At 47.9% G+C, this 27279-nt stretch overlaps 1 protein-coding gene across 4 annotated transcripts in view; it reads right to left on the minus strand.

The window, feature by feature from the left end:
• LOC147032137 (leucine-rich repeat and fibronectin type III domain-containing protein 1-like) overlaps positions 1–27279 on the minus strand; it is a 337112-nt gene that overhangs the window by 136894 nt on the left and 172939 nt on the right. For all 4 annotated transcript variants that reach the window (XM_085869481.1, XM_085869482.1, XM_085869484.1 and 1 more), the window contains one exon: positions 21799–23210. In XM_085869481.1, the coding sequence (XP_085725607.1) occupies positions 21799–23210 (1412 nt within the window). The remainder of the gene's footprint in view (positions 1–21798; positions 23211–27279) is intronic.

The raw sequence follows: 27279 nt of genomic DNA on the forward strand, positions 1-27279 counted from the left end.
TCTCTATCAGATACCATCATAATCACCTCCTTTAAATTGTGCAAGGTCCTGTCTCCTTCAGCTGCACCTCATCGCTTATTTAGCTAGCCTTGGAATCAATCTAGTAGCCCAACACCAAACCCTCTCTATGGTAGCTGAGCAAAATCCTTCCTCAGACATGGTGACCAGAAATGTACACCATATTCTCGATGAGGCCTCACAAAATTCCTGTGCAGTGTTACACTACCTCCATTGATTTATAATTAATCCCCCTAGGATACAACCTAAAACCCTGTTAGTTTTACCAAAAGCTACCTGGCACTGTGCTGTCTGCTTCAATTACCACCCCGAGAACCTTCGCCTGTGTGACATCCTCAAAGACCTTTCACTTGCATTATGTAGTTTCTATTTTCAATATATATATATATATATATATATATATATATATATATATATATATATATATATATATATATATATATATATATATATCCAACAACTTACATTTCTTTATGTTAAGTTGCATCTGCTGGTCTTGTGGCCAATCTATGAAATTGTCTCAACTTTCCTGAAACTGATCACTACCCTCTGCTATCTACCGTACCTCCAAGCTTTATGTCATCTGTACATTTCAAAAGCTGACTCTTAACTCGACTATCCAAATAATAGATGTGAATTATGAATAATAACGGTATAAAATGGAACAAATGGCATAATTTCCAGCTCAAAGGATGGTATGCTTCATGAAGTTGTTGTTGTTGTTCATTAGACCCGGTCATTTCTACTCAAACAGACCTGTGGCACGCAGATAGCCGATCGATCTCCCAGGAGCGACCCAGAGATCCCTCACATCTAAAATGTTGTGCTCTTGCCTTCGTGGAGCCAGTCTTCCATAATGTATTGTTGTGGTTGACGAAATTCGCAAACCACCATTCAGGTCCCGTAGGTGAGATATCTCTGTAAGTATATGTGTAGTTAGGCCCTAACCCGTTGTTTAGAGGGAATAAATGTCATTCATTCGGGCTGCGACCCTTCAGGATAGCCGTTTTTCTTTTACTATCTTTATTTTGGACCAGCCGCCATTACTACCACCACAACCACCAACCGCAACGCTGCTTCACAACAACAGCAACGCCAACAGCCACGACCTTTACCGTCACATCTCTCCGTCGCAACCATCGCATCACCGCCATTCCCGCGCCGCTTGTGGGCACCGATCCTGGACTCGTACAGGGCGCGCACCGAGCAGCGGGTGCAAAAACACCAGCCTTTCCGAGAAATCGGATCAAGAATGATTCACGCCCACTTCTGTTCCGTCCTATCAGCGAGCGTGGGGTGGTTTGGTCCCGCCTCCAGGTGCGTCGGAGTATAATCGCTATATGCAGATTCGCGGATCAAGAATCATTCACGCCCACTTTTCCTCTGTCCAATGGGGAGTGTGGCTCCACCCCCGAGCGATTCCTGATCCAAAAATCTGCATATGATTTCTCCTGTCGGACTATAAAGCACCGAGCGCGGAGCGAATCGAGGCAGTTGGACGGAGTTGAGAAGAGTGGAGAGTTGGAGAGTTGGAGAGTTGGAGAGTTGTGGTGGCGGCGAAGGCAGTCGAGAGAGTGTCTGTCGGGTCCGGAGAGGCTGGAAAAGCCAAGAATCTTTGTGGAGGTCGGCGCTCGTGTCAGAGTCGGGGAGCTGCGGAGAGGGGAGGCCGGTAACGCGACCGAGGTCGCGGTGGAGTCGTTCGTCGCGGGACCCAAGCCAGCGAGATATCCTCATTCAACAACCTCAACTCAACTGAGATATCCTCAACAACAACGGCATCAACAACCCCCTCCTGTTTCCCCCCGCGCTGAGATAGTGTGAGAAGGGGGCCCCGTTCCCACCCCATTCCAGGCAGTGCCAGCGAGGCCCGCGGAGTCGGGGCGCCGCCGCCATCTTGCAGCTCATCACCAGACGGGTAGGCTCGACGCGGTCTCGGCCCCAGGCCCGTCTGCCCCCCTCATCGTTGAGGGTGGTCCCTTTTTCTTTTGCTTTGAGTATATGTGTTGTCGGCGCCGTCTATGAAGTAAAACTGTATAAGTGTTGCCGTGTGCTCGGTAGTCGGTAGTAGATCTACAGTGTGTTTTTCTTTTGTTGCATTTGCTTTTTGTGCAGAATTGTTGTGTTTCTTTAGTTACTTTTACATTTGCTTTTGGTGCATAATTGTATATGTGTGCTTTCCGTTTGCCGCGGAATAAATGTGCTTTATGTTGAACTGTTTTTCCCGTTTCGCTTCGTCTTTTCTTTTATTGAATCTCATCTTACTTCACGTGAAGGGTTGGTCGTGGGTTAAATACGCCCGATAATTAATCGAACCGTCGAGGTTGACAACACCGCTCGGTTATCCCGATAGTACGGAACGGGTAGCTTAAAGTGGCCCGTGTCCGAAGTCGACCTGCGGCGAGGTGCGATCGCCCGGTCTACCCTCCGTGTGGGTACTTAGGTAGGTCGAATTTGGCGAGCAACCCTATCCCACGCGGGGGGCCGATTGGCACGATCATGGTGAGGCCGAAAGGCCCACCCGTGACTAGTTCCCGGCGTTAGTCCGAGAGGGTCACGACGGGATTGTCCGTCCGGTGGGAGACGTGCCGCGATTCGAGTTACGTGGCCGCCTGCACGCCGGCGGGCGCGAATCCGCAACACTGGTGTCAGGTCATGAGATACAAACTCATCTCCCTCCTCGCGACACTGGTGTCAGAGAACGGGACAACGGGCTCTCCTGTCTCCAGCTAAATTCATGGGAATCGGTCCAGGGGTGAGAGGAGCGACCCCCGATTCCCTCCAAATTACGAGCGATTCAAATTAACCCTTTACGAGAAGCAAGATGGCGTCTCAAGGCGAGCGGGAGCCGGGGGTATTAGAAATGGATTTAGAATGTGTAGAATCCATGGTCCAGGATGAAATCCCCGTGCAGGAAATGTTGGTTGTGCAGGAACACGAACTCGCCCAACTGAAACCAGAGCCCGAAATAGGTGCGGCGGCGGCCGCGGTGTATGACACCTCCCTCCCCCTCTCCGCCAAAACCCCCCGATCCTTGCCGAATCGGCTCAGCTGAGTGCACCCGACATGGCCCAGCTATGCGCCATGCTGGCAGGAATCAGTGGGGACATGCATGAAATGAAAAACGAAATAAAAAGCATGAACAAGCAAATGAACGAAATGAAACAAACATGAAGGAAGAAATGAAAGAACTGCGGGGTGCGACGGAGAACATGGGCCGAAGCCTGCAGGCGGGCATGAAGGCAATGGCAGCGGAGCTCAAAATGGCGACTCCACGTGTGGGAGCGAACGAGCTGGGAGGGAGTGCAACGGCTGTCGGGCCCGCAGTGGAGGCGGGTAAGGAGAAAATAATTCGGGGGACGTATTGGGCGAGAAGCGTGACGGAGACGTGCATGAGGGAGATAAGAGACGAGGTGAAAGGAATTGCGAGGGAGAGAAAAGAACAATTAAGACGGAAAGCAAGGATGAGGTACGTGGAGATCGTGAAAGAGCAAGGAGTGAAAAACAGGGAAGGACGGGAGCGACTTAAGGAGAAAGCAAGGTTGACCTACATAAAGATAAGGGAAAGATGCCAGAAAGAAGCAGAGACCAATAGACACGAGGAGACGACAGAAAGAATAAAATGTATAGAGACATGGGAGATACAGGGTGAATTGGACGGGGTTAGAGACGAACACACACACACACAGAGGTAGTGGAGGACGATGAGGTTGAGCTGGCGGACCGTGCAGGGACCCGGTGCGAGCAGTTGGATGGCCTCCTCCAGGAACGAGGGGAGGGAGTATGCCCCCTTGAAGCGAGTCACGACCAGGTGGGTTCGGTCATGTCGAGCGAGTTCGGGGGGAGGAGTGCTGCGAACGGGTGCACGGAGAGCTTGGGAGGTATAGAGGCCCCGGAGACCCTTGTGGGGACACGAATCCCCAGTGTGGTTGTCCCGGTGTGTGTGGTGTCGAGGTGTGTGTTCACAAGTGTGGCGAAATGCGTGCTGCAACGCACGCATAGCGTGGGTGCAAGGGCGTGTGTGAGAGCGACCGGGTGGGTGACAAAGACCCCGTGTGTGGAAGCGACCCCGTGTGTGAGTGGTGTGGTGGTAAGTGTGCAGAAGGGCGTGCTTCCCAGCGCGCCGTGTGTGAGTGAAACACCGCGGTTGAGTGCCCCCGCGTGTGTGAGTGAGGCACGGTGTATGAGTGAGGCACCGCGGATGAGTGCCCCGCGTGTGTGAGTAGTATGGTTTGTGTGAGGGAAATGGCACGAGTGAGTGAAAGGCCGCGAGTGAGTGGAGCCACGTGTGCAAGGGAAATGGCATGCGTGAGTGAGCGGCCGAGTGTGAGAGAGACAGCGTGTGCAAGGTCGCTGTGTGTAAGGGAGATGTCGGTCGGCATGTGTGAACATGCAGCCGCGTCTCCCGGTGTGAGTTTAATGGTGAGGTGTGTTAGCCTCGTAACACGTGGGAATGCGTGTGTTGAATGGCGACGGAGACTGCGACAGAGGAAAGAAAGCCGAGAAGCGACTGCAGCTGTTTCGGGAACCGTGCCGGGTTCACCCAGCAGCGAGCGCGTGGTCCGTGCTGTGCAACGCACGAGGCCCCCACGTGCTCGCTTGCGAGAGTGAAGTCCCGGTCCGGAAACGCACGCGGTGGATTTGCCGATCCCGCGGACGGACAAAGTTTAGGCAGGATTATGGATTTGGACCGGACGGGTTCTCCACGCGATCGTATGTGTTAAGCTCCAACGGGCAAAGCACATGTGTTCGCGTGGGGAACCCCTCGAGACGTGGGGCTTGTGTTTTTTTTATGCGCACGGTGACGTCATGGCTGCACGTGGGGTTGGAATCCGGCAGGAGGGGTATCCCTGCCGGATGCCGGATGGTACCGTCCAAGGAGGGATGAGTTACACGTGCAGCTGCATGACGTCACGGGCAGGTGCAAAGTGCGCGAGCTGTGAGTTGCCGCGCTGGTTCTGCGCATGTGAAAAAAAAATAAAAAAAAACAGCAAGCCTCGCTTTCGGGTGAACAGGATTCCCGGGCAAGGGGTGGAAGACCCCCTTACCAGGGCACAGGATGGAAACTAGTTAGGGGGAAGGGTTAGCTTAGTTAGACCGGCTCCATGGGGCAGGGGTAAGTCCTCATGGGGCCCGTGGAATGGATTAGTTTCAGGGATTGTAGCGAGATTTAGGTTGGGAAATGATTTTTAGAGATTTGGAGACAGAGACAGACTTTGGATGTGTAGTGGGGACATAGCTTAGCTACGTAGGTTAAAAGGAACGTGCTGTAGTTTAAGGGACGACGTGGGAGCACGAGTTAGTTAGGGGATGCAGATAGAAGGATGGCAGAGTTCAGCGGTGAGTGTGTTGAAGAGTTGTTGGTGAGCGAAGTGGAAGCATGTGCTTGGTGAGTGAGTGAGGCCAGCGGGTCTGTGTGAGTGGAGCGAATGGGGAATGCTTGGTGCGATGAGTGATTGGGGGGAGGAGTGACTCCCGCCCAAGGGACCCCGGGGTCAGTGTAGAGTGAGTTAGGGGGTTAGTCAAATTGAAAAATGGAGGTCGTTTTGTTGTTGGTGTGAATGTAGGCTCGAAACCCGTTTGGAGGGGTGCAGGAGCCCTGTTGACGGGCTGGGAGCGTGGCTGCGAAAGGTGAGTATCGCTGAGTGGGTACCCCGGGCACCAGGCTAGTCGGCCGTGGTAGGCCAAGGGCCCATGGGGGGGCCGGGATAGCGTAGTGGGCACGGGTGCTCCTGCTTGGTGCGGGGGCCCGGGGCGCCATTAGCCGCGTGGGCAGTGTTGTGGGCACGGGTGACCCTCGGAAAGGGGCCTGGGAAGCCAGCCTGCCACGTGTGCGTTTCAGGGGAGGTGCCATGGGGGGCACTCCCCGGTGTTTAGGGAGCTGGTAGGCTCGGAGGCAGTGTAGTGCCCGGGGGTGCCATAGCGGGAGATTCGGCAGAGGGTCGTGCCTGCCAAGGGGAGCCACGCGTCCCAGCCATGAGACCGTGTGAGGGCACGGAGAGAAAATTGGGGGGCGAGGCCCGAAATTGTGAGGACACCAACACAGGCGACGGGAATCTGCGTTGTTAGAACCAATAGTTTAAGCGAGAGGCGCTTGTTGAAAGCCCCGGGGTAGTTTAACAGGTTAATGGTTAGGGTAGATTAGGAAGTGTACCCCTCCGCACCATCCATCCCCTCGCTCTCGTTGTGGGCCGCTGGACCCACTTTGGTTATAGATCGCTGAAGTCTGGGGAGGCCATTCTGAGGCTTGGATTGGGCCTCGACACAGGACGCTAGCTCTCCCTTGTTCCCCTCCGGGAAGGGAACGTAGGGGTTGAGAGTAGGCTAGGTGACAGGATAGGTTAGCCGAACAAGGACAGTACAGAGTGTTAGGGGACGATTTATAGTGGGGAAGTAAAAAAAAAAAAAAGAAAAAAAAGTTGGGGCTAAATTGGGGTTTGACAAACTAAGGGACTGGGTATAGACAGTGACAGGCAAAGGCGATAGGTTGGGAGGGAGACCGTAGGGTAGGTCCGAGCTCACCTTCCGAGTGGCCAGCACCACCGCACTCCCTCCACCAACCTCCACTGAACGGCGAAGGCTGGCCAGCTTCATCGGCAGCTGTTGTTTTGCTGCAAGGCCTGTGCCGGCTGGATCGGCTGCAGCTGCTGCGCTGCAAGGCCTGTATCGGCCGGATCGTCTGCAGCTGTTTTCTGCAAGGCCTGTGCCGGCCAGTTCATCTGCCGGCTGTGTTTGCCTGCAGTGGCCTGGTTCTGCAGGCTGTGTTTGCCTGATCACCTTTGCCATGCCATGCCCACTGCCCCTGTTCACCCGCCCCGTTCAATTTTTGCTTTTCTCCCCCCTGTTCATTGCCATGTGCGCCAGGATCAGAAAGCAACAGTTTGCAAGCTGCGAGAACTGCCCTGTTGGCAGCTACAACACGGGCCTGCAGTGGCGGCCCATGCACCGTGTTTGCATCCATCCATCCATCCGTTGAGCTCATTGCGTGTGCCACTTGAGCTGGCACGGAGACTGCGTTTGTGCAGCCCATGCACCGTTGTGGTTCACTGGGTTCATTTTCAAAAGGGAAGGCCTTGGACTGCGTGTGAGCAGCCGGCCACGTTCCCTGTCACATGCATTGTTTGAGCCAGAGACTGCGTGCGAGCAGCCTGGCTCCCTGCTAACTGCTTTCTTTTTGCAGAGTCCATTGATCCTGGGCCATGGTTTAGTGTAAAATTTGTAATTTAAGGTTAAGATGTACTGTAAATATGAGTGCGCCCCCGGCATGTCTGTCTTAGCGCCGGCAATTTTATTTAAGTCGTCCGTGTGAGTGAGTTTGTTTAGGTAGTTACTCATCCCTCAGGTTATTTATTTTGGGGACACGAATACCATGAATGTCACACTCAGGGATCCGTAGGTAAAATGTACTAGGGGAGAACTACACATGATGGCACACGAAAATTTGACGACTCGGGACGAGTCTGTAAAAAGGGGAGGGGGTAGTGTTGTGGTTGACGAAATTCGCAAACCACCATTCAGGTCCCGTAGGTGAGATATCTATGGAAGTATATGTGTAGTTAGGCCCAAACCCGTTGTTTAGAGGGAATAAATGTCATTCATTCGGGCTGCGACCCTTCAGCATAGCCGTTTTTCTTTTACTATCTTTATTTTGGACCAGCCGCCATTACTACCACCACAACCACCACCAACCACGTCTCAACAGCCATCACACAACAACCACCAACCGCAACGACACTTCACAACAACAGCCACGACCCTTGCCGTCACATCTCGCTCTCGCAACCATCGCATCACCGCCATTCCCGCGCCGCTTGTGGGCACCGATCCTGGACTCGTACAGGGCACGCACTGAGCAGCGGGTGCAAAAACACCAGCCTTTCCGAGAAATCGGATCAAAAATCATTCACGCCCACTTTTCCTCTGTCCAATGGGGAGCCAGCCAGAGGTGAAGGGTCGAAGGTGAAGGAGCGAAGCCCCGGGGGCTATAAAGGGCCGCGTTCGCTCGCCGAAAAGGCAGTTGTTGAGGGAGTTTATGAATCGGGAGAGAAAAACAGTTTCTGAATCGCAGTTGGACGGAGTTGAGAAGAGTGAAGAGTTGGAGAGTTGTGGCGGCGGCGAAGGCAGTCGAGAGGGCGCTCGTGTCAGAGTCGGGGAGCTGCGGAGAGGGGAGGCCGGTAACGCGACCGAGGTCGCGGTGGAGACGCTCGTCGCGGGACCCAAGCCAGCGAGATATCCTCATTCCCCCGAGCATCAACAACCCCCTCCTGTTTCCCCCCGCGCTGAGATAGTGTGAGAAGGGGGCCCCGTTCCCACCCCATTCCAGGCAGTGCCAGCGAGGCCCGCGGAGTCGGGGCGCCGCCGCCATCTTGCGGCTCATCACCAGACGGGTAGGCTCGACGCGGTCTCGGCCCCAGGCCCGTCTGCCCCCCTCATCGTTGAGGGTGGTCCCTTTTTCTTTTGCTTTGAGTATATGTGTTGTCGGCGCCGTCTATGAAGTAAAACTGTATAAGTGTTGCCGTGTGCTCGGTAGTCGGTAGTAGATCTGCAGTGTGTTTTTCTTTTGTTGCATTTGCTTTTTGTGTAGAATTGTTGTGTTTCTTTAGTTACTTTTACATTTGCTTTTGGTGCATAATTGTATATGTGTGCTTTCCGTTTGCCGCGGAATAAATGTGCTTTATGTTGAACTGTTTTTCCCGTTTCGCTTCGTCTTTTCTTTTATTGAATCTCCATCTTACTTCACGTGAAGGGTTGGTCGTGGGTTAAATACGCCCGATAATTAATCGAACCGTCGAGGTTGACGATAACACCGCTCGGTTATCCCGATAGTACGGAACGGGTCGCTTAAAGTGGCCCGTGTCCGAAGTCGACCTGCGGCGAGGTGCGATCGCCCGGTCTACCCTCCGTGTGGGTACTTAGGTAGGTCGAATTTGGCGAGCAACCCTATCCCACGCGGGGGGCCGATTGGCACGATCGTGGTGAGGCCGAAAGGCCCACCCGTGACTAGTTCCCGGCGTTAGTCCGAGAGGGTCACGACGGGATTGTCCGTCCGGTGGGCGACGTGCCGCGATTCGAGTTACGTGGCCGCCCGCACGCCGGCGGGCGCGAATCCGCAACAGTATTTTATTGTGTATGTGGCTGCCTAGTGGAGGCTGCAGGTGTCATCAGTGTTGTCGTCAAGTCTATGTTTGTTCTGTAAAAGCTGTGAGTGGTGTCCACAGTAGAGTGTACGAGGTGCAGTGGGACGCAAGAAGCACGCGGGCCACCATCTACTCCGCTTTATTGCGTGACCAGAAGCACAGTCCTGCCACCCCTAGCGGGCGAGGCATGATATACGAAAACCCAATCACGTGACACAGCACACTCCTCCCCTCGTAAAATGACCCGTCACACGATGAACGGACAATCACAACATGACCATCTGAAACCCATCAACACTCATAATCCTCCAAGTACCGCGGCCGCACCCTGACCCGCCTCGGACGGGCAGCGCCACCAGACAGCCCAGGCTCAGACGCCTCCCGGCTCGGCCGAGGTGACACCCTCGCCGGACTCGCACTTTCCGCAACACCAGCCACCCCCGACCGCCCAGCCTGCCCGACGTCGCCGGGTAGGACGGCATCAGGCGAAGACTCCCTTGGCGTCGGACTAACCAGCCCCGGCGACACAACGTCAGGTGCCGGCGATACTACCGGTGAGGGTGCCGCATCGTTCGGCCCGGGGAGGGTGACGGGTGGGGGGTGACGCTGAACAGCGATCATGCATTTGGTCCACGTGCCGCTTCCACACATCCCCACCATCAGTCCGCACCATGCAATTCGCCGGCCCCAGCACCACAGAGACCACCGCCGGCACCCATTTGGACCCGTGGAAATAATCGCGTACCATTACCCGCTGCCCCACCTCGAAGCTGCGCAGCCGCGCCGGACGCGACATTGCCCCACTCCCCGACCCTCCAGGTTGCAAAAAATCCAGCCTGGACCGCAAAGCCCGTCCATAGAGACGAATGGCAGGCGAATCACCCGTGACAGGATGAACTGCGTTCCTGTAATGGAGCAAAAAGACATCGACCACCGTCTGCACAGGTGCAACACCCCCCCTGCGCAAAGCCCGCTTCAACATCTTGACAAACGACTCAGATTGGCCATTCGTCTCAGGGTGATACGGTGCGGACCTTAGGTGTCGAATACCATTCTGGCGCATAAACTCATCAAATACACCCGCGATGAACTGCGGACCATTATCAGAGACCAGGATCTCCGGCAACCCTTTATTAGCAAAGATCGTCCGCAGTTTCTCTACTGTAATGTTTGCTGATGTATGCTGCATTACTACAACCTCCGGCCATTTAGAGAATGCATCGATCACAATCAAAAACATTTTTGCCATTAACCGGTCCCGCAAAATCTACATGGACCCTCTGCCAAGCTCTGTCCGGCACAGGCCAGAGACCCGAAGCTCGACGCGGGTTATCAGCATCTGTCTGGCACGTGGCGCAATGCTTAACCAACTGCTCAATGTCTTTGTCCAACCCCGGCCACCACAACAGGCTACGAGCAAGACTCTTGGTCTTCACGATGCCAAGGTGACTGACATGCAGTTCCTCCAAACACCGCTGCCTGAACTTCGGTGGAATCACGGTCCTCATTCCCCACATTACGCACCGTTGGACCAACGACAGCTCCGCTGCGCGTGACGTGAAAGGTTGAAATGCCGGTGTCGAAGGCAGATCGTTCCAATTCCCCGTAGACATCGCCTGGACGACACAGGCAAGCACCGGATCACGAGCTGATTCCACCACGACCTGCCTGGCCGTGACCGGCCCGCTTTGGATCTGGCCCAGCGCGAACACATCGACCCGGTCGCTCAACTCAGACGCAACTGGACCCTACGCACACGGCAAGCGTGAGAGCCCGTCGCAGTTAGCATGCTTCTCGGTGCTTCGGAACTGAATATCATAATCGTAAGCACCCAGAAACAGACACCACCGCTGTATTCGCGCGGCTGCTACCACCGGCACCCCGCGTTCGGGTCTCAGGATGAATTGAAGCGGTTTGTGATCCGTCTGCAAAGTGAAATGCTGCCCCAGCAGATATTGATGAAACCTCCGCACACCCCAGACGAGGATGAGAGCCTCACGCTCAATCTGGGCATATCCGCGCTCTGCTGTGGACAGGGTCTGGGATGCAAAACAAACAGGCCGCTCGGAACCATCGTCCATCCTGTGGGAGAGCACTGCCCCGATGCCATATGCAGAGCTGTCGCATGCCAATAGGAGCGGACGCGCAGGCTCGTAGTGCACGACGACCGTATCCTCTGTGAGCAGCCGCTTGACGCGGTCAAACGACGCCTGGTGTGCAGGCCCCCAAGCCCAGCGCTCGTCCTTCTTGAGCAACCGCGTTAACGTCGCAAGTTGTGAGCTGAGCCCGCGCACGAACCTTTGGTAATACTGGGCCATGCCAATGAACGAGCGCAGCTGCGTCTTGTCGCGAGGCGGTGGCATGTGTTGAATCGCTTCCACCTTCTGCAGACCTTTCAACAGCCCCTCCGGCGTGATGATGTGCCCGAGGTATTCCAAGCGCTGCTTGAAGAACGCGCACTTGTCCCTGTTCAAGCGCAGGCCGCACGCTTCTAGCTTTGTCAGCACTTGGGCAATGTTCGCAAGATGCTCGTCCGCCGTTTTCCCCGCAATGAGCACATCGTCCAGGTAGGTCTGAGCGGGCAGGCCAATGCAAACCTGATCCATGGCTTTCTGCCACAAGGCTGGGGCCGAAGCAATCCCAAAACAGAGACGGGTATATCGATAGAGCCCTTGACACATGTTGATTGTCAAAAGCTCGCTACTCCCGGGATCCATCGGCAGGTGAAAATATGCATCACGCAGGTCGAGCTTCGTGAAGTATTGACTCCCCGCCAATCGCGCATATATTTCATCGATTGACGGCAATGGATATTGCTCCACGCTGAGCCCCGGGTTAACCGTGGATTTGAAGTCCTCGCACAATCGGACGTCTCCATTCCGTTTCAGCACCGTGACAACCGGGGTGGCCCAATCTGAGCACGACACTCGTTCGATCACTCCACAGGCCTCCAGCCTATCCAGTTCACCCTTGACCTTGTCCCGCAGGGCATACGGCACCGGACGTGGTTTACAAAACCGAGGAACCACCCTCTCCTTCAGGAAGAGTTTTGCCTCCATGCCCTTGAGTTTCCCAAGGTCGTCGCGAAACAACCCTTGATGTCTTTGAAGAATCTCCCCCAACTGATCCTCCCACTGGCTCGGCACGGGTTGCACAAGGTGAACTGCGGCCCAGTCTAGCCTGATCGGGCCATCCAATCTCGGCCGAGGAGAGACGGCCCGCTCCCCCGCACGACATACACCCGAAGCGTGGCGACCTGGCCTTGGTACCGCACAGACACGTCTGCCATCCCGACTGGCGTTATCTTCTTGCGGGTGTACGTGAACAGCGTGAGGTTTGACCTGATAAGCCTCAAGCCGTTGAGTCTACGCACGGTCTGTTCGCCGATGAGCGACACCGCTGCTCCCGTATCGACCTGGAACGTGATCGGCGTTTCGTTCACTTCGACTTCCACCGTCATCGGGCGCACCGTCGCCAGGCCAATTGAAAACAGGCTCAACAACGGCTGCTGGTTCCGCCCCGAGTCGCCTCGCACATCGCCGTCCATGACCTTTACGGTGGCCGGCGCCCCACGGTTCACACGCGCCAAATGACCCACCTTGTGACAATTCAAACACACGTTGCCTTTAAACGGGCATGCACGGCACAGGTGTCGACCTCCACATCCCAAGCATGTCCGCGGGGTCACCCCGCTGCACGCGCGGTGACGTCCGACCCGCATTGAAGGTCGTGCGCGCGTCCCGGGGTGCTCGCGACCCCGCGTGGCCGGTGATGGCCCAAACATCCCCGCGAGTCTGCTCGACCGCCGTGTCGAATGTAATGGCTTCATCCTTCAGCCGTAAAACCGCTGAAACCATCTTCGCATCTTGTAAACCAGCAATAAAACGGTCTCTGAGCCAAGCTGGACGCTCCCCCGCCGTGACCTTGCATGCCAAGGAAGAATGCTTAATCCGCGCCACGAACTCAGCGACGCGTTCTCTGCCCCTTTCGAGAGGCGATCGAACTGGAATCGAGCGAGCTGCAATGACTTCTCCGGCGCCATGTGTGCTTTCATTTTCTCCACAATGTCCCGAAACGACAGCTCATCATCCCGGGGCCTGTTCGGTGCCACTAAATCACCCAGCAGCCGATAATGCTCCGGCGAAAGCGAAGCGACTTCTGCTTGCTCTCGTTGACCACATTGCTCTCGTTCGCGTGGAAATAGCATTCCAATTGCTCCGAAAACAATTCGAAGTCGTCCCCACCGAAAACGGGCATAAGTCCGTATTATCCCATCCTCGTCGCTAACTGCAGTGTACGAGGTGCAGTGGGACGCAAGAAGCACGCGGGCCACCATCTACTCCGCTTTATTGCGCGACCAGAAGCACAGTCCTGCCACCCCTAGCGGGCGAGGCATGATATACGAAAACCCAATCACATGACACAGCACACTCTTGCCTTCGTGGAGCCAGTCTTCCATAATGTATTTTATTGTGTATGTGGCTGCCTAGTGGAGGCTGCAGGTGTCATCAGTGTTGTCGTTAAGTCTATGTTTGTTCTGTAAAAGCTGTAAGTGGTGTCCACAGTAGAGGAATGGAAGATGAACATGATCAGACCTGGGGAGTAATTTCTCTAGGTCATCAATGAGTGGGAGGTTCATGCCAGGGTTCTCTTAGGGCCCAGGTTATTGATTGCGTTTATGGCGATGTGGGTGTGGTTGTGCTTTTGTATTTGTCATTGATTGGTTGGGGAAAGTTTTCAGGGATGTCTTTGCAGTGCCTCTGTGGTACAATCATTACCACACCCACATCACCATAAACGCAATCAATAACCTGGGCCCTAAGAGAACTATGTGGAATTGTGGGTGGTTGGACATGTAGTGGCACAGGTGATTATGGTTGGCACTTGAAGCTGCAAGGAACTGCACACCTCTCATGTTCAAGTTGTCTTTGATTTTTAACATTTCTGCCTCTGTGTGTGGTTGTTCGATGGGTGTTATTAATGTAAAACCTAGCTGTGATGATGCAAAGGGCTTTGTTTTGTATAGTCTCTATGTATTATATCTGTTTTGTCAGCTCCATGAAATAGTCACCCCTGCTGGCATCACATGACAATTCAATATCACTGGAATCTAAACTCAACACCACAGGGCATGGAGAAAAGCAAATGAACAACACTTAACATTAAAGAGGAATTAGGACCTGACAAAGACCTGCACAAAGGTCGACTTTTACATAAAATATACTGTGGTGTTATGGAAACATTGGATTCGAGATGGATGGATTTGTCATTTTTAAAATAATTGGCCATTGGTTATATATCGATTGCTCACCAATTTTATAACCATCCATTTCGGATGTCCGTGAAAAAGGCTGAAAATTTGTAACAATGGTGGAAGTTGTACTTGTGTCACATACAGGATAATGATATTAGGAAACATTCATGGACTTTTCAAATGAATTATAAGGACATAAGTAAACAATAGACAACGTGGTATTTAGGATTTGAACCTGGTATTCCAGTATCATTAACCACATCCTTTTTTCAATCGAATATATATATATATATATATATATATATATATATATATATATATATATATATATATATATATATATATATTTTTACATGTACCTCAAATTGAAATTAAAATACAGGTTGATTAAAGATGCAAAACATAAATAAAATTATTGGATGCGATAGATCGATGAATGTGGACGTCATCAGGCCCTTGTGCCAAAACAAGTGAGGAATATTGGTTCCAAGAGTAGCAAGAACAGAAATCCCCTTGGAAGGACAAGTGTTAACGTACAGAAACAATTAGTGACCGTGTTTTGTAAATAAAGGACGATGTTTATATTAAAACATGACAACTAACAGTGTTGTTTTATTCAATGTTGACTTACAAAAATTATTATTGATGATAAACTTACATGAGCGTGATAAGGCTTTACAAATCAAACATTTTGCCTGTTGTGTTTTAGTCACCATTTTGATTTTAGATCTGTACAAGAGATACCGAGATAAGATATTTAGTCGGGAAACTGCCTTGATTGCCAATGCAACCATGCATGTGATTGCCATGTTTTATTTTATTTTATTTTATTTTTTTTACACTCAAACATCATTAATTGCACTTTTGGTCCGTGAAATTAGCTCAGCAAAACATGAGTTCACATTACTGTGTTATTTCTGCTGACCACACTCCCTTTTACTGCTCTTGCAATACTAAAAAAAAAAGCCCTTGGAAGCATTCTGCACCCTTTCTTGATATTTCAATAATATTACCAAATGAAAACCTGTTTTGGAGGTAAGTGGCCCTTAAATAACGAAATGTTTATTGTAGGCCATTCAAAAAATGTTGGTACATAAGACCCAGTTTGTATTTTACTCGAGTGGCCAGGGGGGGGGGGGCGTTATGTTAGGAATACTGTACTGTAAAGGGTGGGGACTTGTAATACCATTTCCCAACAGGAGCGGTGCGACAAGATACCCATTGACTAGAGAATTTCCGTCCCCCCTCCACCCCCCATCCATGAACATCAGCAGCTGCTAAAAACATCCCGATACACTAATTGGGGTCACGCTGATCCTATGTAGCAAGTCTGGATGTAATTGACCCAGAATTGTAGGAAGAGTGCGTGACAAACAAACACACAGACACCGGTCTGTGAACCTGTACTTCCTTCCTCAGCCAAAAATTATCATTTTTATATTGTCCTAAAATTATAATTTCCACGTCGTCCATTGTTGGTTTATCCAATCGAATGTTTTGAATAAATCGATAAGTTGTTCAATGCACTTTACGCTTTTCCTTTCTTGAAGCACCACCATGTGAACACAACTCAAGACATTCCTCATTGAACCTTCCAGTTTTGAGCTCTTCCAACCAACGGAACGAGAACAGTGTTGAGAAATGAATAATTTACTCGTGTTCAGGGCAGTGATAACAAATTCGGCACCTCGGAGGAATCTTGCTCCAGGCCTTCAGTCAAACTGAGTTTGCCTGCCTGTTTGTTAGGATTCTTCTTCCTCCGGCAGCCTTTGCTTGCACTGTGGGATCTTTGATAGTTTGAAGAAGGATCAGAGAACCCCATGAAGCCGGGAGTGTGTTGATTTAAGAGTACAACATGAAAATTGAGTGATGGAGCGCTGCTGTTTTAATTCACGGTGGGTGCACAGGTAATCTTTTAGCTTGAGAATTCGTATGTGAAGTGGTTAGCATGAATGTATGCTTTTGTTCTATATTTTTAATGCTCATTTGGGATATCTCTTGCTGAGACAAGAACTATTGGTTAACCAGATTTGGGAAGGTATACGTGAACACATTACTACATAAGTGTCTTTCAATTCAATATGTATTGCTCACCTTGGGTAATCAAACACCAATGGAGCTATCAAGCATCATGATGATGATGATTTCTTTATTTATTAAAATACATTTTGATGGTTACCTGCACGCTGGTACTCATCTTACTGACCTCAGAAGGATGGCAGGCTGAGTCAAACCTACCTGGTGTTAATTCAACGGTAAAAAACAAGGGATTGAACTCAAGACCATAGGATATTAAGTCAGCCACCTTCACCGTTAAGCCAACACCATGATGATGATGATGATGATGATGATGATGATGATGATGATGATGATGATGATGATGATGATGATGATGATGATGATGATGATTTATTCACCACGAAAAGTACATGTGTTGGAGGTTGTTTATTACTTCCGCCATCGAAGGTGGAAGGAGGTTATGTTTTCACCCCTGTCTGTCTGTTTGTGTACAGGATATCTCAAAAGATTGTTGGTGAAGATCCGGATCCGGCTACTAGAATTTAAAAAATGTATTGGGCCCCGAGATGTTCTCCTGGATCAGACATTGCATAGCGGAGGTATGTGCTCTACCAAGTGCCCTTCTAATTTATATATAAATTTGTAAAGTCCAGGCTCGTGGAGAAACTAAAATACAGAATGGACCAAGACTAAGGAGAGCAACAGAGAGCCAACAGCAGGGCTGAGGCGACAAAATAGAGGGAGACTTGGAGGGAAAAGGGACGTGCGGAAGAATGAGAGCAAGGGCAGGACACACGGGGATGAGCGTGATGGATACAGGTGTAAACTCTCAATCACAGAAGTGGAAGGAAGAACTGGAAAACAAGAAAGAGGCTGGATTGGGGAAGTTTCATGGGGCAAAAAAGATCATGGTTGTGGATCGGCGATGACTTGAGATGGTGGTGAACAGCCATCTTGAAGCCCTGAAAGGAATAATGAGGTTGATGAGACTGAGGAAGTTGGGTGAAAAGAGGAACGAATGAGTGGATGTGAGTATCGTCTCGATTCTGTGAGTTTCACCAGAAGGGGCGTTTACGCATGCAATTCATGACTTTTTGGTGATTTATGATTGTGTCAGTCGATATATCACAGTGAGCAAAGTCCTTTACAAAGTTGAGCTGCATTTCTAGTGTAATTTCATCCAGTTAAATTATGGAATATTCCATCCTGTATGGAATTGTCCATTTGTGACTGCTCACTCAGAGGTATGTTGGTTATCTGAACAGTCTCTGTACTTTAAGCACATTATCCTGACCATACACCAATACCCGTGGAGAGACCAATGGTTTTAAAGGCCTTAGTTTTCACGGCATTAAGTTCAGCAAGGTATGAGGCAGCGTCACTGGCTCAGACGGGACAGCAGTACTCTATCAAGCTGCGGATGATGTCCTTGTCGGTTGGTAAAAGTTCAGATGTACCAAGGAAAGACTTTGCATGATGGAGGATGCCCAGTTGGCGGCTGGCTTTTGAGGCCAACTTAGATATGTGGTTTGCCGAAGAAAGATCATGGGTGATAGTGGGGCACAAATGTTCGAGTGATAAAACTTCTTCAAGATAATTTTTAAAGATGTAGATGGGACGGTTCACCCTCCGGTCTTTTCGGAGAGACACGGTGAGAGTTTTGTCAGGACTCAATAGCACATTCCGATGTTGATTGAAAATGATAACTTTGATCATTTGAGAATCTTTGACATGCAACATGCTTAATCTTTATGTCAGCAGAATACTTTCAGTAATGACATCAATTCCATCGATTTATTTGTGAACTGATACAATATACTTTCTCATTTTTGTACATTTGGCATTGTAACCAGGCATCAGTTCACCATTGGGGCTTATGGGACTTTATCTTTTTGAGAAATAGGTGCATTAGCTCCCTCCCCGAGCTTTTGTGAAATTGCTACGTTGGCCGATCCACTTTTTCTGGCAAAATCAAAAATCTATGCAGCCAATTATTACATTTACAGCATTGCCCAAGGTCAAACTGCTCAGCCAAATAATAATAAAAAAAACACCGCAGCAAATGCAAATGAACATTATTCCGGTAATAAAACAGACTTAGGAGAATGGTTTCTAACTGGCTATATTACCAATTCTACTTCATCTCTAATATGCAGTTTAAGATTCAACAGACTCATAATTTTTATAAATGCCAAAATTTATCTGAGTCGGAAAGGAGAGATTATATCCTGTATGGATGTAATCTCCCAACCCCCCCCCCATCCATAACCGTTTGCTTCGGAAATTCACACGTCACACGCAGTCAGCATATGGCAAATTGCACCAATAAATCTACACGTGTTTCACTTTAATTATATTATGATTGCTCATCAGCTTAAAAAGTGATGACTGGAAACATAATGCCTTTAACCAGATTTTCAAACTCAACATATATAACTTACAAAACACTTGAGTGTAACTTGTGATCTGCCACCTGCCTGGCTTTCTTTCCCAATTCTAGTTTGCTTTCAAAATGCAGGTTATGATTCCATAACCTCTCAATCAGAACTTGTGCTTCTTTGATGTAATAATGACCTCGGTACCAATGAGTATGACAATGCAGCTAATTTCAGCTCTCCAACTTGTACAAAACCAAATGCAAAATACTGCTTCTGAATACTATCTTGCAACTCGCTCCATTTTTAAGTGGTGAAGCCACTTCAATACTTGGGTATGTCCTTCCTTCCATCTGTCCGAGTGTTAGCCATCAGTCCGTCAATAATGAAGAAGAAAAACCTGTACAACTCACCGTGTTCAATTCTAAATGGTTCTAAAATGTAATTCCAGATGGTTCGAAAAGGTAATTCTAAAGGGTCATAAAAAGGGTAATGCTAATGGGTTTCGTTCATTTCTGGGCTTTACCTATTTCCTATTAATAATGCCAACTGATCCGCTTCCTCCGGACGCAGGTGCGATTTCCTGTTTTCTTTTTTTGAATAATTGAACCTCTTCATTAATTCTGGTATAAATTATATGCTATTTGCTCCCATTGTTTTCAGTTTACGATGTCCACCAGAATGCTTCCACAAAAAAAAAACTATCCAACCACAACAGCATTCGGTAGAGTGTATACTTCAACCAGATTGAACAGTTTACGTTTTGTATCCTACTGATAGGCCAGATCTGCATTCAGACCTAAACCAAAATCTCATCAGGTTGTTCCTGTCACCTTTCCAACTCATCCACAAAGTTTTGTCATTATCCATCAACAACTTTTTGAAATATCGTGTCATATATCGTTTTAAACTCCATCTCTCAATGGTGAAGAATCACTCTAAAAATTCTCAAATCCAAATCTTCACCAAAACCGAATCAATTAATCCTTGTCACACACCCTACCTGTCCACCATATTTCGTCCAAGTCTGTCCACAACTTTTTGAGATATCATGCAATATATTGTTTTGGCCCCATCTCTCATTGGTGAAGGATGACTTTAATTCAAATTCAAAATTCCAGTGTCCGGATTCGGATCTTCACCAAAATCGAATCAATTCTTCATGTCACACACCCAACCTCTCCACCAAATTTCCTGCGACTCCATCAACAACTTTTTGAGATATCCTGCTCACGGTCAAACAAGAAAGACGTTGTGCAGAGTACGCTCGATACTTGCGAAATCCCACAATCAAATTTGACCATAAAAATAATTGGTGGTTGAATTCAGTGACCTGATGTGCAAATCCTCTTCAAATTTCAACTCAATCGGATGAAAATTGAGGAATTTAGCAATTCCACCTAAGTTGTTGACCTTTGGCCTATGTTGACCTTTTGACATCAAAATCAATAGGCTTCTTGTTTATGACAAACTCTACCATTTTGTGACCTTTTGCGACGATCTAAGTCGCAAGTTTAAACTTATGATCTGAAGGCAATTGACAAGCAACCAAACATACTGCACAGAATAATGCATGCGACCATCCAAGAATCATTACTGTACTTTGAAAAAATCTTCGATTATCGCAAATAACAAACAGACAAGGGTGAATACATAACCTCCATCCACCTTTGGTGATGGGGGTAACTAAAATTGTTGTGCCTCACTTATTGGTCTTTATTATAATGCTACGTGTAAGAGTATCATTGCACAAATAAACTACACCATCCCTGCATGGATGCTAGATCACTAGTAACTAAACTTTTTGTATTTGTGCAATTTGAAGAGATGCAATTTCTTCACCTTACACAGCCAAACAGACAGGGATGAAAACATAACCTCCGTCCACCTGCAGTGACAGTGGTGACGACACCATCTCTGCATGGACGCTGCATGACTGGTTAGTACATTTTTTTAAGTGGCTCAGATCATAACTTCATGAACTTAATTTTATTGGCTTGCTCAATGTATAGATGAAGGAGAGATTAAAAAAAAATATGCCTTATTTCTGAGAAAATCAGTTGCCTTACAATAAAATAATTAGTCTTTACTGTTGTAAAGGTGCATGTTCTTTACAATAAATACTGTAACTGTTTTTGTGGGATTTTTAGGTGCAATTTTCAAGAAAATGGCATTTAAGTATTGGAAAGTATGGTGGTGAATATCCGAATCCAGATCCAGATAAGAGATTTAAAATTTTTTTCAACGGATTCTTCACCACTGAAAGATGGGGCCGATATGTTCTACTCGATCAGGCGGAGGTACGGCAGAGGTATGCGCTCTACTGAGTGCCCTTCAAAGTTGGATCTGTACCCGATTTCTTTTCAACTATATCTTTGTCAAAACTTGACTGAAAATGATTTAAATGGAATGTTGTTGAGATTTCTCTCCCATTAAAATGGCTCTGGAATTAAACCACAACTTAAATGCTATAAACTTCACTTAAAAGCTATCGAACATTGTAGGTACGATTACAGCAAGATCAGAATGGAGAGATGATTCAAAATTCAGGGCTCAAAATCAAATAATAAATTTACATGAAAATCAGGTGCAGGAAACAATGTATCAGAGTATTACACCTGCCGTGTACCTCAATTACAAGTGGTGTATCCTGTACGTCATACCTTTATTGCAAAGAACAGATTGGTAAAATCTATCCCATGTGGATGAAAATATCTAATCGTATACTTTTTACAAGAGACTCGCAAAGGCAAATGTAAAGACAGTCTCCAAAGTGTAAAACTTACTTGAAAAACCTAAGCTTGATTATTTTTAGCATTGGAATGAAACTTCATAATATTTTCTTCCACACTTCAGTTAAAATAGTGATGGCTCTTACATCATAAATTCAGTCAACGTTGAAACCATTTTATCTGTTTTAAGCAGAATTGTTTACAGTGCAAAAACGTCTTTCTGATGCAAGAAAAATAAACCACTTGGTTGGTTTTTAAAAACTTACCTATACACCAGAGCACTTTCAACAGTACCATTGTACTGCACTTGGTACATACGTAGACCTCGCATACCGTGCCATGCCATCCATTTCACAAGGGCCGTGCGTGTTCCCACCTCAACCACTGATACGGCAGCACGACGACCTGATGGACTCCAAACCTCACTTCTGTTTCCAGGGGGAAGACCAGCAGCTGGACGACTTGGGATTGCAATGTCTGAGGAGCCTGGGTCATGGTCAAGGGCATGTCCTGTCCCATTTGACAGGCGAGGCAGATGGATTAGACTTAACTTCACTGATGTAAGGGCCTCTCCCGCTGGGTTGGATGCAATGCATGTGAAAACTCCATCGTCATGTACGGCAGCTTGCTTTATCTCGAGTGTTCCATTCTTGTAGGCTATCATCCGTGTTGAGTTGTTAACAAGCCGTCCATCTGGTGCAAGCCAATGTACACTCGGCTCAGGGTCCCCAACGGCACGGCAACGCAAACGTGCTCTCTGGCCTTCCAGCACAGGGAGATGGTGAGTGTGGTGTGTAATGAGGGGTAGCTTGCACACAAAGTCCACTTCAGGAATAACCCAGAATGAGCGACTCGAAAGTGTAGTTGGTGATGCACATGTTTCTAAAAGGTCAGGCCGCTTCAGGCGTCTGAGCCAAAGGAGCTCACAGTTGCAGTGCAGAGGATTTCCAGCCAAACTGAAAGGGGGGAGGTCACCATTGTGGCTTTGTGGGCGAGAAAAGGCTGGGTCTGGTGCAAGGGTACGCAGCCTGTTTGATGTCAGGTCCAGACGAGTCAGCTTGTGCAAATATGCAAATGCTCCAGGCTTAACCAATGCCAGCAAGTTGTGGTCCAGGCTGAGTACATGTAGATTCCCCATTTTGCTGACTGCCTCCCAAGGAACCTGGTCGAGGTTGTTGTATGACAAGTCGAGGTCCTCAATCGATGATAGAAAATCGTTAAATGCATCAGGTGCAACATGTTGTAACTGGTTGTAAGAAGCTGTAAAAAGGCGCAGACTTGCCAGACCCTCAAGTGTCCTTGAGGCAAGCTCGGTGAGGCGGTTTCCATCGAGGTAGAGTGACCGAAGTACGTGCAAGTCCGCAAATGCACCAGGAGCAACTTCTTCAAGTGTGTTTCTTGACAGTGTCAGGTCCACAAGACTACTCATGTTTCCAAAATCATCTTGGCGGAGTGTGTGGATGTAGTTGTCAGCAAGGCGCAACTCCACAGTACGTCTGTCTAATGCCGAGGGAACAGCCAGGAGACCCTTCTTGGCACACAGTGTTGCCATGGAAGGAGACAGGTTCTGACAGATGCAACGCCTTGGACACCGAGCTTCAGTGACCATCAGGTGAATCCCCCAACTCCACCCCATGGCAGTGAGCCACAGAAGCCATGCAGCCATGGTGCTAGGTACCTGTGCAAAAAAGAAATGATGAAGATCAAAAATTGGGGCATAAAATCTTGATCGTATTGAAATTTGTAAGAAATTCAAAGAACTTCAAGCAAGACAAATAATCAAAAAGAATATGTAAATTTTCCACAGTGGATCCATCTGATTTACGCAAATACTGAATAAATTTCCTACTACAGATGGAAATGGTTCCATATTTGATGTTGTATGGAGATTGAAAAGTTCATACTGTTTTGTTCTACAGAAATAAATTCAAAATTGTTGGGACATTTCATTTTCATGATGATCAACTGTGTCACATCTTCCTATATTATGTGGGATACACTTAAGTGTTTTTGTAAATCCTCTTCAATCTTCAACGTCTTAACATTTACATATGCTGCAGTCATACAGTGAAATATAATTATATGGCAACCCCTTATTCTCAGCAAAAACAGTTGAGGCGCAGACTTGTCAGACCCTCGAGTGTCCTTGAGGCAAGCTCGTGTCCAAAATTAAAAAAAGTTTCCATATTCAAAGCAAAAAATGATATAGAGTCGGCAGTTGCTCCGTGGGTTAGAATTTCTATAAATCATGAGTCCACTGTTGAAAACCATTTTGGAAAAAAAACTACAATTATCCCTCCAAAACAGAAGTCAAACAAAACTTTTTTTCATTGCCAAATATTCCCAATTACCAATCTCACATGTATATACAGTAAATATGAGTGTGAAATTATAATTCCACAAACCATGTGAACTGTCCAGAAATGATAAATATATCTTATGTATATTTTCAAGTGTTTGTGTGTTTATGCGTTTGTATGTTATTCTTTCATGGCCAAACCATAGCTCCTGGAGACCCCAAATTTTGGGTGTTGGGACTTCAGAATCTGAGCAAGGTTGTAAGCTACCATACATTGGCCTTGGCACTCGTTTTGAGGCCACAAAGGTTGCTATAAAGTGTATTTTGGGATGTGGTGCCAAGCAGTGCTGCCGCCGGCCCGCAGGCAAATGGTAACGACCATGAGGTCGATAATTCCACAGCTTTTCAGTGTCCAACATATCCCAAAACCACTGCCGGGAAAAGCTCACCCAGCCCAGGCAGTGTCGGGTAGCCCATGCTAGTTCACAATAAAAGCTTTCCAATGTTATTCTTTATTTTTTTTTTAACCCCCTCCCAGACATTTCCCCACTGCCTTTTCTACTCTCACAAAACCAATCCCAACTAATGATGCACCAGATTTTCAATCTTACCTCGGCCATTTTAAGTAATTTGGCACTGCCAGTTAGCTTATTTGGAATTGGAATTGGAATTGCAGCTGAGGTATTGTTATCATGCACCGTCCATCCTTCCGTCTGTCACCTATTTCAACTTCCCTGGCCAAACCGCTCGGCTGATTCGGCTGAAATTTGGCAGTAACGTTCTGCTCCTGACTGGTAACGGGGATTCGAAAGATCGTTCGGGTCACCTGACTTTAAGTACGTCAAAATGGCGGACTTAGTAAATTTCTTCAAAAATCTTCTTCTCCATACCCACCAGTCAGAATGCTACCAAATTTGTGTGACAACATTAGGTTTGGACCCAGATAAGTGGCAGGTCCAGTGGTCCTACTTTTTTGTTCACCCAAACTGAACGTTTTGCATTAAAATGAATTTGCTCAAACAAGGGCGAGCTCCCAATGGGAAGATTGGAATGTTTCACACTGATATAAATATGTTGTGTGATGACATCACACAGTGTTAATAAGTGCGATGACATCACACAGTGTTAATAAATGCAATGACATGACTGTTTTTGAGCATTAACAAGTGTATTAAAGTGCGCTAAATGGAGATGGGCTGAAAAGGACAAACATACATTTTCATTTCCTCTTAAGACTGATGAGATAAGCATAGAGATTATTGAAATTGCAAAATACTAGTACGTGCCCATATGTGCGTGGCCGTACGTGCAAAAAAACAAACAAAAAAAAAAACTTTCAAACCGCAAGCCAGAAACAACAACAACAACACAGGCCGTTCCTTCGCTCTCGCGTGCCCGAACTTGCGTGGCCGTACGTGCAACCCCTCCCCCCCCAAAAAAACAACTTTCAAACCGTGAGCCAGAACAAACACAGAGGCCATTCCTTCGCTCTCGTGTGCCCGTAAGTGCGTGGCCATATGTGCAAACCTCCCCCCCCCCCAAAAAAAAAACTTTCAAACAAACACACAGGCCGTTCCTTCGCTCTCGTAAACGACGACTGGATTGGGGCATTGTGTTTATCTATAAATGCACATAAGAAATCGAGAAATTATTAGAATACACTGTCATCACGATCCGAAGTGGTGCGTACCCGTACGGAATGTTCACATGCATTCCCTGAATTATCGCTTGCATTGAAGTAACAACTGCTGTGATACTTACACACAGAGTTAATTAAAATCCAAATTGAAATCAAGTTTACCTCCCTGTCTTTGCTTGCCATGACATTCGCTGCCATCGACCATTGCCACTCCTACACCACGGTAACTAATGCACCGATCACCATCGTAACCGGCACGGCCCATGATGTCATCGTCGGCTGGCCGTGCACCGGACTACACAGCCACGTGCCCTTTCATTGGTTGGTAAATAAATGGCCATAACTTGGGAACCATTTGTCCGATTAATATCAAACCTTGAAAAGGCACATAATCAGGTCCCCAGCAATATACCTGGCAAGTTTCAATTAGATCGGACCAGTGGTTGTCAAGAAACAGCGCACACACACACACACAAATACACACACACACACACACACACACACACACACACACACACACACACACACACACACACACACACACACACACACACACACACACACACACACACACACACCTGGAATTATAGATAATGGCCTCATAGCACCAATGAGCTGAATTAAACAGGTTACTTGATAATTGGAAAGTGTAACTGCATTGCCACATTATGCAGGCAGCTACTTAAAGAGACTCTATCCTATTTATTTTGCTGAGCAGGCCCAACGGCAATTGCAATACCTGCAAGTGTATCACAACCCACAGTTAAAATATCCTCAATATTTCCACCTCAGAGATGTTTCACCTTCCAAGGGTTGTGTGGAATAGGTATTATGGGAAATCAGCTCCATCTAACTGCAAGCCGAAAGTCGTCATGCTGAGATTATGATTGAAAATTCTTAAATTAATATAATTTCAATTGGTCTTGCTGGATTACAGCAGTATAAGACAATATTTGAATGCTGACCACAAGTGCTGAGACTGCATATCGAGTAGACTTTTTGAGAGGGTAGCTTATCTGGACTCTGGTCATTCAGTGTGTATAATCTTCCGAGATAAAACAGTTGTACTTGTTGCTTTATTCAACATTTCGAGTAAAACATGGATTGGTCGTACATTAGTAAAAGTCTCGTTCTTTTTCAAGGTGGCAGGATTGCTCAGACTTGACGGCCAATCGTGGTAAACAGGCATACTTAAAAAGGGCCCTTAAGCCGGCTACCCTATTTATAATCATGTTGACAAGGAATGCAAAAGACGATGTATTAAAAAACAGGAAAGTAGCTGTTTCGGCTGCAAGGTAGCTATCATTTTGTTTGGTGCACAGCTGTGCTGCTGATGCTGTGCCCCTATACCAGGACACCGGTACTCATTTTGCTGGCTTCAGAAGGATGAACAGGCTGAGTCAACCCCACCTGGTGTTAATTCAACAGCCAAGGGGGCTTGAACTTCAGAATACTAAGATCCCAAGCCAGCTACCCTAGCCACGAAGCCAACAAAAGACTAAGGGTATGATCATACCTATCTAGACTATATTAAGATACAGTATTAACCTATGAGGATGGTTTATGATTAATGTGAACTTTTTTTTAAAGAAGGTTTTGGGAACAGCCAAGTTGATGAATCAATTTGCCTCAAGGTATCCCCCTGACTCACATACGCACTTGTCCCCATCAATGTGATACACTTTGATGTGATCTACATCAAATAATTTATGGGATGGTTGCATAGCTATTTGAGGACATGTGCTTTGATGTTTTTGTTCTTCGTATACTTCGTTTCATGCAGATTTTATTTGAGTGGCTCAAAGAGAG

Source organism: Eptatretus burgeri, chromosome 2 (assembly GCF_056783735.1).
Source record: "Eptatretus burgeri isolate ZD-2024b chromosome 2, Ebu_testis_v1, whole genome shotgun sequence".
Taxonomy (NCBI): Eukaryota; Metazoa; Chordata; class Myxini; order Myxiniformes; family Myxinidae; genus Eptatretus; species Eptatretus burgeri.